General features: G+C 32.5%; 1 protein-coding gene across 8 annotated transcripts; it reads right to left on the bottom strand.

The window, feature by feature from the left end:
- Positions 1-9739: 9739 nt before the first annotated feature.
- On the bottom strand, positions 9740-13604 carry LOC131001572 (pentatricopeptide repeat-containing protein At5g18475-like). 8 transcript variants are annotated; one of them, XM_057928047.1, is made up of 3 exons: positions 13402-13597; positions 12213-12254; positions 9740-11725 (listed from the first exon to the last, which is right to left on the bottom strand). In XM_057928047.1, the coding sequence occupies exon 3, from the start codon at positions 11665-11667 to the stop codon at positions 10135-10137; it is 1533 nt and encodes a 510-aa protein (XP_057784030.1). In that variant the 5' UTR covers positions 11668-11725; positions 12213-12254; positions 13402-13597; the 3' UTR covers positions 9740-10134. The 8 variants fall into 8 exon arrangements, with proteins under 8 accessions (XP_057784030.1, XP_057784032.1, XP_057784027.1 ...); XM_057928049.1 differs by lacking the exon at positions 12213-12254 and adding an exon at positions 11836-11876 and having other exon boundaries at positions 9740-11741; XM_057928044.1 differs by lacking the exon at positions 12213-12254 and adding an exon at positions 11836-11876.
- Positions 13605-13980: the final 376 nt, after the last annotated feature.

Raw genomic sequence — 13980 nt, 5'->3', positions numbered from 1 at the left:
AATCACTATTGATATTATCATGTATTGGGAAATTTTTTAATTCATAGTGGATATATACTTTGTATATTATATATATACAACGTATTTTTTTTAAAATAATCTTGAAAAACTCATTGATGCTATTCAAATAGCACAAGTAGTATTCCTGAAGAATATTACATTCAAGATCTTAAATTGATGCTATTAAAGTAGCACAAGTAATATTCCTGAAGAATATTACATGCTCTAAGAGCAAGTAAATTAAATATTTGGATAACATATCCTTGAATCTTTATCTATTTGATTCATATTGTTGCTCCCGATGTAGCACAATCAATATTCCATGAAGAATATTACATACTCTTCAAGAGCAATCCATATTACATGCTCTTGAAAATTAGACCTTGAAGGTCAAACGGCCCTAAAGGCCGAATGGTTGTACTCTTTTTCCCTTACTAAGTTTTTCCTACGAGGTTTTCTTAGTTAAGGTTTTTAACGAGGCAACTAGTGTAATATATGAGTAAATATATATATCTTGTACTCTTTTCCTCTACCGAATTTTTCCCATAGGGTTTTTGCGGAGAGGTTTTTAACAAGGCATGAATATATATACATTAATATCATATGAAATCTTGTGATATTTGTCTTGGAAAATAAATACACATATTATTCTTCAAAAGAAGAAGTATTTCCTTGAGTTGACATTAGATGAGAATAATGTTAACACAATATCAGGTGCATCAAAAATCATTGAAGGCTCCGGAAGAGCTTGTATCATTTTGCCAAATGATACTAAATTAGATATTGAAAATGCCCTGCACTTTAGTAAGTAACTTACTAAGTTTCAAGGATATCCGAAATAATGGATACCACATCGAGACAATTATGTGAAAGGTAGAAATGAATATCTTTGCATAAATTCTTTTGTTTCAGGCTATAAGCTGACAAAAGAAAAATTAGCAACACTACCTTCTGGAATGTATTACACATTCATAAAAGCAATTGAGACAAACCATTTCATGAACGTAAAGTTCAATGATACAAAAAGCTTTAAGCTTTGTCATGATAGGTTTGGACATCCTGGAGCGACTATGATGCGCCGAATAATCAATAATTCATATGGGCACAACATAAAGAATCAAAAGGTTCTTTCTACAAATGAATTCTCATGTGATGCTTGTGCGCAAGGCAAGTTAGTCATTAGACCTTCATATACGAAGGATAATACTGAATCTCCATATTTCTTAGAAAGAATTGAAGGAGACATTTATGGACCTATACATCCACCTTGTGGACCTTTTCGATAATTTATGGTATTAATTAATGCCTTTTATAGATGGTCCCATGTATGCTTGCTTTCTACTAGAAATGCAACATTTGCTAGACTACTTGCTCAAATCATAAAATTAAGAGCTCAATTCCCAGACAATTCAATTAAAAGAATTCGTCTTGATAATGCTGGTGAGTTTACATCTCAAGCATTTGATAACTATTGTATGGCTATTGGAATTGAGATTGAACATCCAGTAGCTCATGTCCATACTCAAAATGGTTTAGCGGAATCATTTATTAAACGTCTTTAAATTATTGCTAGACCATTACTTATGAAATCAAAACTACCAACTACTGTTTGGGGTCATGCCATATTACATGCTGCAACATTAGTTCGACTAAGGCCATCAGCAAATCATGAATACTCCCCAATGCAAATTATATTTGGCTGAGAACCTGATGTTTCTCACTTACGAACTTTTGGTTGCGCGGTTCAAGTCACAATTGCACTCCCACAACGTACAAAAATGGGTCCCCAACGAAGACTTGGGATATATGTTGGATTTGATTCACCATCGATTATAAGGTATCTAGAACCTTTAACAGGTGATTTATTTACTGCACGTTTTGCAGATTGTCATTTAGATGAAATGACATTTCCAACATTAGGAGGAATAAATCTACATCCAGAAAAGCACAAGGAAATCTCTTGAAATGAGAAAAACTTATCACATTTTGATTCTAGAACAAATCAATGTGAACAAGAAAATGAAAAGATCATTCATTTGCAAAATATTGCAAATCAAATTCCTGATGCTTTTGTAGATACAAGAAAAGTGACACAATCTCACATACATGCTGCAAATACTCTAGCTAAAATTGATGTCCCTGAAGGACAAATAGCTTTGGCAGCAAATGAGTCCAAAATTCGTCAAAAACGTGGTCGACCAGTTGGTTCCAAAGATTCTATGCCTAGAAAAAAGAAAGGGGCAAGATATAAACCAAACAATGACGAAAACGACTAATCAATCAAATGAAAGTGATGTAATTCCTAAAGAATTACAAGTATCTGAAAATCATGAGATCTCAATAAATTATTTACATCAGATACTAGGGAGAGAAAATATCATTGTTGATGATATATTTGCCTTTCATATAGCTCTTGAAGTTTTAAATATCAGGATCCTGAACATACATCTGTTGCTAAATGCAAACAGAGACTTGATTGGCCAAAGTGAAAAGAAGCTATAGAAAGGGAATTAAATTCCTGTGATAACCGGAAAGTATTTGGGCCTATAGCCTTAACTCCGGAATCTAAAATCCCTGTTGGATATAGATGGATTTTTGTTAGAAAGAGAAACGAGAAAAATGAAGTTACGAGATATAGAGCAAGACTCGTAGCACAAGGTTTCTCACAAAAACCAGGAATTGATTATGAGGAAACATACTCTCCAGTAATGGACGCTATTACTTTTAGATTTTTGATTAGTCTGGCTGTGTCACAAAGGCTTGATATGCGCCTTATGGATGTAGTGACTGCTTATCTATATGGGTCATTAGATACTGACCACAAAGGCTTGATATGCGCCTTATGGATGTAGTGACTGCTTATCTATATGGGTCATTAGATACTGACATATATATGAAAATTCCTGAAGGATTTAAAATGCCTGAAGGATTTCAGTCACAACCTAAAAGCATGTATTTAATTAAACTGCAAAAATCGTTGTATGGGTTGAAACAGTCTGGTCGTATGTGGTACAATAGACTGAGCGAGTATCTTTTGAAAGAAGGATACAAGAATGATGATATCTGCCCTTGTGTTTTCATTAAGAAAACCGAAAGTGGATTTGCAATCATAGCAGTTTATGTTGATGATTTAAATTTAATTGGGACTCCTGAAGAGCTCAATAAAACTGCTGAATATTTGAAGAAAGAATTTGAGATGAAAGATTTGGGAAAGACAAAGTTTTGTCTTGGTTTGCAAATGGAACGTATCCGTGGAGGTACGTTTATCCATCAATCCACATATACAGAAAAAGTGTTAAAACGCTTCTATATGGATAATGCACATCCATTAGCATCACCAATGGTCGTTAGATCTCTTGATACTAAGAAAGATCCATTTCGACCAATTGAAGAGGGTGAAACGATACTTGGTCCTGAAGTACCATATCTAAGTGCAATTGGAGCATTGACTTATCTGGCTAATAATACTAGACCAGATATAGCTTTTTCTGTTAATCTTCTAGCAAGATTTAGCTCTGCACCCACTTTGAGACATTGGAATGGTGTTAAGCACATTCTACGTTATCTAAAGGGTACCATTGACCTTGGATTATATTATCAAGAAAATTCTGATAATACTCTAGTGGGGTATTCGGATGCAGGATTTTTATCCGATCCACATGAAGCTAAGTCACAAACTGGATATATTTTCACATGTGGTGGAACTGCTATATCATGGAAGTCTGTGAAACAAACCTTGACTGCAACATCCTCAAATCATTCTGAAATCATTGCAATCCACGAAACAAGTCGAGAATGTGTATGGTTGAGAAATGTGACGAGTCATATCCAAGAGTCGTGCGGGTTAGCTTCATCAAAGGCCAAACCAACTGTTTTATATGAAGACAATGCTGATTGCATCGCGCAACTCAAGGAAGGATACATCAAAGGAGATAGGACGAAGCATATTTTTCCAAAGCTCTTCTACACACACGACCTTCAAAAGGGTTACGATATCGACGTGCAACAAATTCGCTCAAGTGAAAATCTGGCGGACTTATTCACCAAGGCATTACCAACATCGACATTCAGAAAGTTGGTACACGAGATCGGCATACGTCGACTCAAAGATATTCAATGATCTCAAGTTCAGGGGAAGCAATTGTACTCTTTTTCCTTCGACTAGGTTTTGTCCCATTGGGTTTTCCTAGCAAGGTTTTAATGAGGCAACATTTTTTAGGGATTGGTCAATCAAGGGGAAGTGTTGTAAATATATCTTCTAGATATATCTTATGTGTGTTGACCAAGAAACCTAGAGGGAGAATAACACTTGACATCTTCAAGCCACCGGAGTTGACTGTCCTCCGTTCACACCGGACATGTGTGAACGTTCACACTTGGTTTAACACCTATAAATATGGGTGTGTTGTGAACTTCATTATAACGATATTCGTATTCTCTACTATATTCTCTCGCTTCTCTCTAGTTTATAACACATTTAGATTTTTGCTCCAAAACGTCATTTTTGTTGTAGGAAATATACCACTTGGAGCTGGAGATATAAATGACAATAAATGCTATCCTAGAGTAGCATTGTCACAATTGTCATAGTCATGATACACTGGTAGATTTTAATATAAATAATACTCATGTTGATTCTGTGAAACTAATAGTCCACTTATGTAATCAATTTAAAACTATTCAATATCAGTATTTCTCATAGAACCCTCAATTCGACACTATTACTACTTTTTTAAATATCACAAAAAACCAACTCCAAAAGAGAAAAGAGTTACTAATTTACTATTATATACTATTATTTTCCTAAAAAATATTACGTTTTCCTTGTAAACACTTACGAAGTTCTAAGACGTGAACGTCCACCACACGTTTTTTTTTAATGTGTAGTTTATGTTTTATTTGTAACGATGGATCTAACAGAGTAGCACTATTAAGACCTTTATCGAAAAAATTAAGCATACCCCCAATACGACATAATATCCACTATTGCTCTTAACTTGAGTAAAAAAAGATAAACTAGATTGAATCAATTTTATAAGAATAGAGTGTTTTGTAGTAACAATTAAAAAGTGTATCAAAAAGTGTGTCGTTTTTCATTAAACACACCAATACCGTCTTCCAATATTTATTAGCTTAATCTATTTATACGTCAACATCTATAATCTATAATATATTAAAAAGGCAACTTTCCATTTAAAATCAATTTCAAATCAATTTTAATTGAAATTCAATTTAAAAATTAAATGACAATTTTATAGTTATAATAAAATTAAAAGTTAATTTATAAACTATATTTTTTCTTTTTTTTCTTTAACTTCTTATTTTTAATTTTATTTCTTTCCAAATCGTGAATTTCGATTAATTATAAAATATTTGATACTATGTTTTATGTAAATATTTGATTTAAAATATAAAAATTATATTTGTTTAAATATTAAAATTTAAAAAAATTCTCTCTCCTCTCTCATCTTTTTGAATAAATTTATTTATTAATCCGCCTAAAAAATTAATTTTTTAATTATTTTTTAATTTTCTTTTTTCTTTTATCTTTTTTTACTTTTCATTATATCAAATTTTATAATTGTGAATTCTTCTTTATTTTTTTATTCAGTCAATATTCAATTCAAATATATTGAGCGAGAATTAATTTTTTATTATATTTATCAGTATGATAATTGATTTAATATTATTTTAATAGAAATTTAAAAATTTAAAAATATTTTGCCGTGCATAGTATTGAGCATCGAAATAAACAAACGTGACATACAACCCGACTAATCATATCACAGTGAATTGAATTTGTATTAATTGAACCTAGCCCATCAACTAATGATCTCTAGACTCGTCGAGTACTAATCTCGTGGTTTGAATTAATTGATCATTATAAAAAGGTTTTTTCACATAAATGTGGAAATAAACATGTAGTGATAACCGACTTGTTGGATTGTTGTGTAGTTACAATCCGGCATAAATGAAGGTTCACGCTTCTCTTTTACCACTTGTATAGTCTATTCACTACTTTTTCCAACTAAATAAAAGTAAAAAGAATAAAATCTCACCACTTTTTCAAAATGCATGATGATGTTTCGATAAATCAATACTACATGTGACATCAATTATAAGCAAAATACGGATAATATAATATGATAATCAAATATATGTACATAATTACATAACTACAACTCCCTAAGCATTTTTTTGTCAAGTAGCTGAATTTGTGTACTATACATATCGTAAGTAACGTACTTAATGAATATGAAACTAAGTTGTATTCATCTGTACAATATATTTGTGATGTATCAATTTCTTCTTTGAGAAAATAGACTTTTAAGTACTTTTTTTTTTTTTTTTGGATCCGTCTGCCCCTATGTCTTTGCTAAGTATTTTGATCATTTATTTCGGAGCAGCAGCACAATAGCCATTGCCTTCGCTTTCTGGGCCCAAAATAGTACAATCTTTCCAGCTTGGCTTGTTGAACTCCTAAGTCCTAATTTATTTGCAAAATAAGGTATTTATAAATGGTGGAATATAGTTTAAAAATAGATAAGTTTTTTGTGGCCATTTCAAAATAAAGAAAATATAAAGTTCTTTTATGGACGAAGATTTCTTAAGAGGATCTTTCAACTAAGGTAATGTAGTAACCATCGGGCCTAGGTTCCTAGCCGAAGGGTGTTGTTCGAGAGGATGGGCCCCAATGTTTGGTTCCGCAATCGGTAAAAATTTATACTGCTCATTTTCTCAAATTATAAATCATGCAAGTCTTGAACGAGACATTCGAAAACTTGATGCAAATAAACGAATTTTTGTTCTACATTTTTAGGCTATATATAAAAAATGTCCAATTTTATTAAAATATGTATTTTCCAAAATTAAGGTGATTGGACTAATATACCATTGAATATTGATTACTCCCTACATCCACGAAAATAAGACGTAAGGGAGAGTGAAAGATTTTAAGAAAATTTGTGTTGTTTATTTAATGAGTGGAGAAAGGGGCCCATAAATTAAGAAAAGTGGAAAAGTTAATTAAATTAGTGAATAGAGAAAGTAACCCACAAATTATGAGAGGAGAAAGGGCCCACAAATTATTCAAATCATTATTAAAAATAGGTTAGGACACATTTTCGTGGATGGACAAAAGTGACAAATTATGTCTTATTTTTGTGGACGGATGGAGTAAAAGTTTGCTTGGTTTTTGTGAAAAGGTCTTATAATTTCTTATACAATTGTACTTGTAAAAAAGTGTGAAAAAAAAAATTGTACTTCCTCCATTCATAAAAGAACTTCATGTGAGGCACTGACATGAGTTTAAGAAAATGTTGTTGAGTGTATTGAGAGTAATGAAAATGTATTGTAATTAATATTGAGAGTGATGAAAAGTTGAAAAGTAAATGTATTTATAAGTGAAAGGATATAATTCAAAAAGAGATAGGAATTTTTTTTTTTGGACCTCCCTAAATGAAAAGGTAAAGGTATAAAGTTCTTTCTTAGATGGAGGGAGTATTACACCATTATTGTACTGCTTGGACAATGATTTCCTTTTATGAGTTATTTTAATTTTATTTTTTAAATAATGCAGGCGGCTCTTTACTAGAACGTCAAAGTAATACAATATTTAAGACTACCCAATCTCTTAATAATTCTTTTTTTTTCACATATACAATCTATAATTTAATTAAATTCTACAACCTTTATACTTTATCAATAACCCACTATAATCTATTTTTATTTTTTCTATTATTTATTATCATATTTTTTTTAATTATAAAATGCAAATTGACATTATCTCATTTGATTGAAATAAGGTGATAAAAGGTTGGTCTGCAGAATTCTTCAGCAGCCGATTACTAACTTTCTCAATATTTTATAATTTTTTTGATTTTTATTTTTTTGTCCTCTAATGATGATCGGTTGTGTTTGATTATGGATAAATATAACCTAAAATATGATTTTCTGCAATGAAATTTAAGTTGTCGCTAAAAATATAACACAAGCAGAAGCCACGCGTAAAGAGCAGTTAACTAGTTAGTTAGCATTTGTTACAGATTGTTAGCTCAAATCTATATACTCCCTCTGTCCCAACTTTTTGTATCCAAGTAAATACTACTAAAAGTGGATACAAAAAGTTGGAACGGAGGGAGTATTATATAAAAGAGCAGTTTAACGGCTATTTTTTCCCGCCAACTGCTCTCTCCAATTTTAAAATTTTCAAAATTTCAAATTTGTAAACTAATGTAATTCTAGACGTTGTTCTTTCGTAGCTGTCATTTTGCAGATTTTAGAACCCACGATTTTATCAAATTAAAAAAAAAAAATCAGCACCCACGATTTGCGTTGACATCCTCAAAAAAATTTGAATAAAGAAATTATTTTTTAACACCCACGATTGAATTTTCACAACTGCATCAATTAAACAGGTTTAACAATTATTTTAATTTTAATTATGTATTTTAGCACCTAGACATTCATTTAACTACACCACTACATCAATTTAAAAAATTAACTCCCATGATTGAATCAGTTACTCCACGATTTTATAAACAAAATTCATAATTTACACCATCTATAAACATCACTTCTCTAACCCTCATTGTACGAATTCCATAGCAAAACAAATAAAATCATTCTCATTATTTTTATTTTTCGTTTAAATGGCCCCTATGTTCGGCGTTTACATGGCATGTATGCACTTATGACTCACTGATGAAACCAATTTTCAAATAAATATTTTCTTATTAAAATTTAAACCCCAACTAAAATAATGCAGCATCATTATTCAATATTATAAAATCAAACTTAATAAATTTACCATTTTATTATGAAAATGAATCCTGTTTTTTTCGCAAAATCAATTCTTAGGATGTTGTATAGGAACTTTATTTTAGAATTTGTATTTAAACAAAATGACCACATAAATATGATAAATATATATGCAATCCAAAAATATACTATTAAATTATATGCAAACAAATAGTTTTGAACATCTTAAAATATTATATGATGTATAATGATACTCATTATCATTTATACTTACTTTTGATGGTGAATTTATATATTTATACACATCATCAATGAAAATCAATTAATTGGTAATTGAAAATACAAAATTGAAAATTTATATATTTTCGAATTCATGTTTTTTTATTGAAATTATATAGTAGATAATTTTAATATTTTATTTAGATTTATATTTACATATTTATATCTAAATTATATATATTTAATATGTATATTTATTTATTTAAAATATCGTTCAGTTTCGATACTGATCGTGCATCACACGAGAGGGCGTGAGCTAGTTAGGATATAAAAGCGCAGCTAAGAAGCTGATTTTGTATGTTGAATCATACTAGCATTTCTGCCTCAGCAATTATTCAATATATTTTCTTTCATTCAGCGTCTTCATCTTCAATCTCACACGCACGCACTCGCACTAGACTATGGTAACCTTCGATCGTAATTGAGTAGCATTTGGTTTGGAATGAATCAAGGCCAGGGCTCGTATATAGGATCGTCTCATCCTAACCCTCTCAAATTGTCGGTCTAATCAAGCCAGTCTACTACTCAAAACCATGAGCTTCACTAAACGATAAACACTTGTTTGATGCAAATGATGAAGCCAAAAGATAGAAAAGAAAAACAACCTTCTTTCTTTTCTCTCATTTGTATTCTCTCCTTTCCTGTGCAAGGAGTTCTACAAATTCCCCTCTTTGCATGAAGTGGATTCAAGATAAGCATATTGGACTGAAAATCATCAGTCTTCACATTCACTTCTTTCTCCCAGCACAAAATTCACACTTACACTGTTACAGATTAGTTTCATATTATGTAATGTAACCACAACATCTCACTGAATTAACATCAATGTCCTCAACTCCTCATCAAAGCCAACAAACAACTCATCAAATTTTTATAGCAAAAAGGCTGAACTTGGATCAAGATGTCAAGCACAATATATGCAGCATCAATTTATGAAGCAAGCAGATACAGACAGCATATGCTGATTCAAGAGATACCGAGAAGATTTGGGAACTCGGAATTGCAGCCTTTCCTCATAAGCTTAGCATTTATCGAGCCCTTGGTATTCTTCTGATGAGCAAAGACATGTAAAGTTCATCATGGCAAATACGAGCCTTATGCGAGCAGTTCATCAAGAAGTTCAAATGCAGGCAACAGCTTCCTCTCTCTACAGATTAAATCAATTAGAACAGTCCATGTAGGAGGATCTGGCTTAAACCCCCTCTCGACCAACCCAAACAATAGCCTAACAGCATCGTTCACCTTTCCTGCATTACAAAGACTAACTAATAACTCATTTGACGTGCCAACATGGGGTACAAAACCCCTGTGCAGCATCAGAGCCAGAAGCTCCACCGCCTTCTCAAGTTCGCCTTCTTTGCACAGAGAATTCAACACGATTCTATAACTAGCCTTGTTAAGATAAACACCATCACTGGGAAGCCTCTGGAGCATGTTAAGAGCCTCATAATATCTGTTTTCCCTGCACAATCCACCCAGAATGACGTTAAATGTTACCTCATCTGCCTTGCATTCTTTTTCTTTCATCTCCTTAAGCAGCTCGATAGCTTCATCCGTTTTGCAAGACCTACACATCCAATTAATCAAAGTGGTGTAAACAACAGTATCGGGACTCAGCCCAGCGGCTTTCATCTCGTTCAACACTTCCTTTGCTTCCTCAAGCTTACCATCCTTACACAGTCCATTCATTAAGGATGAATAATTGAATATATTGGGATGGCATCCATTTTTCTTCATAAATTCCATTATTTTCTTGGCTCCATCTGTTTTCTGTCCACGACAAAATCCATTGATTAAAGCATTATAAGTCAACGCATCCGGCACTATCTGATGCTTAGACACCATTTCCTCGAATAACTGAATTGCATCTTCTAATCTGCCACTTGCACAAAGACCATCAATCACAGTTGAGTAGGTTATCAAATTCGGTGTAGACACTTCAGACTTCTCCATCTCTTTCATCACTCCAAAAGAAGATTCGATATCTCCTTTCCTACAGTGATGTTTGACCAAAATATTAAAGATGCACGTGTTCGGCTCCAAGTGGAAGTCTTTCCGAGTACTCAGGAGAAACTTCCTTGCCAAATCAGTTTCGTTTGCATCAACCAGAAGATTAAGACATGTACTAATAGCTTTCAGGGAGGGCTGTGAACGAACAATAGGCAGTATAGAGTAAAACATTTCAAGCACTCTCTCATGCTTGGATGCTTTAGAGAAATGTTTCATGAGATTAAGGAATATACCTTCATGGAATTTACATGTCTCATAGGTCATCCGATGAAGAACCGCATCAAGGGCCTGATATTTCTTGCACTGAGCGAGCTTATGAAGAATTATCCCATAAGTGGAATTATTGTGCTGAAAACCCCTCTGCGATGATACTTTATTAAATATTTCCAACGCGTTTTCTGGGTTTTTCTCACGTTTTATGAAGTTGATGGCGGACTCATGGCAAATGTATTTGCTTTTCCTAGTAAATACTGTTTCCGTAGCTGTAGTTTCAGCAGGTGTATCTCCTCTGTCTGTGGAGACCTTCAGGTTTTGGAGAGGAGAGACGAACTGAGCTGAAGATGATGATAATGGTTCGACAGATAATAAGTGGCGGCTCTTTCTGGAAACAACGTTCATTGTATCCACATAAATAACTGGATCTCCGATTATATCATCTAGAGAAGTTATCACCTACCTGTAAGCAATCAGAACTGATAAATGAACACAACGAAAGGTGTTACAAACATAAAACGACAAGCACATATAAGTACAAACATCATAAAATGAACAGGAACCAATCATCACCTTCAAGCTTCATAGATGGCTTATCTTACAGATCTTATAACCTATTATCAAGTTTGTAGAGCAATGTTAGACCTTATTTAAGAAATAAGCTTACTAAATTATTCAAATACTTGCAATATAGAGGGCCAAAATTGAAGGAGTACAGTTTCACAAGATCATGTTTTTAAGAACCTCACAAACACTTAGAAAGATTTAGAACATGCTCAGCTCAATCAAACACAAAAATCTCCTAATGAGTTCACAAATTCAAGCACAACACCATACCACTGATTATTATGCAACAGACAAGGTCAGACTTTGCAGTTTGCAGAATTAGTTCGCTTAAGCCAAAGAAATTAGAACATAAATGAAAACAACACGAACCCTTCAAAACTTACAATTGTCTTCATATAAATGCCGAAAAATCCCACCTTACATTCCTACAAATTCGAATTTGGGAAGAAGGGATTCAATTTCAATTGAGAGTTGTTGCCCGTCACATTATCCCGATTTGTGTGAATGATGAGAGGTGAAAGAAGGGGAAATAATAAGTGCAGAGTTAATCAAGCGAAAGATCAAATGGATTGAGGAAGAAACTCATGAAACTTCACAACTTTAGAAATAAACTATAAACTATGAAAAGAAATGGCGAAAATGAAAAACGCAACAAAAGGAACATAAAGATAAAAGAAAAAAGGGTAATTTTATACAAAACCTCCAAATTTCTCAATATAGCTCTTCATTAAAAATTTAAAATATATAATTGAAAATTTAAAATACTAGTAAATATGCATTTTTACACTTATGGCTTCAAAATTAAATTTTTAATAATTAATTCCAAAAAATATAGCCCCCATTGCCTTTTTCACTTACCTTGAATTTTTCTGGACCACCTTGTTTCCTTCTCTTGTTCTCCACAAGGAAAAGAAAAATATATTAATTGAGTTCGTCGCTAATTCATTTTTCTTAAATGTTTTGTCTAATATGGTCTAATTACTAGTATGCGTAAGTAGGCGAAATTCAAGTCAGACGATTATGATAATGTTTTTCTTGGTGACGATGCCAATAGGGATCAGTGCAGGGATTGGCAGCCCCATTGCTCTAATTGTTGAAGGGATTTTATATTCTCCCAATCACTGGAGAATGAGCAGAAGCCAAATCTCACCAGCTAGGTTCTGATCCTCTCTAAACTTCCAAAACCAAACTCATTCTTCAGCTTATTACAACAATAATCATTTTCCCCCAAAAAACTTATACTGCAACACATTGCAGCAATAGATTAACTATAAAATTAGAGGCAGCAAAAAAAAAGGCTCCAAATAGATTACATGATAGCTATTCAATTGTATGGAGTTCAATGCTCGAGACTTAAGCATATGATTCATTCTTACTAATTCGAATTTTATAAGAAGTGAAGCAAAAACAGAGCCATGTTTTCCACATTCACTTAAAGAAACTTGGGACGAACACAATCAAAATTGAAATTTCTTCTATACAAATATTTTTTGACAACAAAATTAGCTTCAAATTGATCAATGCATCAAAATATAGCCAGCATTTGCGAGAATAAAATAAAATACAACTCACCGGAAAATAATGCAACAGAGGATTGGCAAGACCAAATATGAAACAAAAAAACAGGAGGGCGACGGCGCCGGCGGACAAGCAGGGCGACGGCTGCTACAGTGCGGGTGGAGGGCGGCGGCCGGCGGACGGTACGTGAGCGAGGGACGAGGGTTTTGTGAAAAAGAAAAATAGGAGTGTCTGTGTCTGTGTGCGTAAGCGTAAGAATTACAATTAGAAAATAGGAATTTTTTAATTAATTAATATATATATATATATATATATATATATATAGGATTATTCAGCTTAATCGATAATCGAAATTTTTATAAATATAATAATCAAATAGTATCAGTTCAATTCGATTATCGGCTAACCAAATTTGAATTGATTCGATTGTAAGATTGTGAAATTGAATTAACCCAAAATTATTTAAAACTAATTTTATAATAGTGAAATTAAAATTTACTCCCTCTATCCCATTAAAAATGACGATTTATTTTATTTCACATAAAATACAGAGAATGTATAAAATGATTAAAAGTGATAGAGTCTGTACATTTTTATAGGTTCTATAGTAGCCTTAGGAATGCGGAAAAATGA

This window comes from Salvia miltiorrhiza, chromosome 8 (genome assembly GCF_028751815.1).
Source record: "Salvia miltiorrhiza cultivar Shanhuang (shh) chromosome 8, IMPLAD_Smil_shh, whole genome shotgun sequence".
Classification (NCBI taxonomy): Eukaryota; Viridiplantae; Streptophyta; class Magnoliopsida; order Lamiales; family Lamiaceae; genus Salvia; species Salvia miltiorrhiza.
Note: the sequence above shows the minus strand (reverse complement) of the source record. Positions and strands in the feature narration are given on the sequence as shown.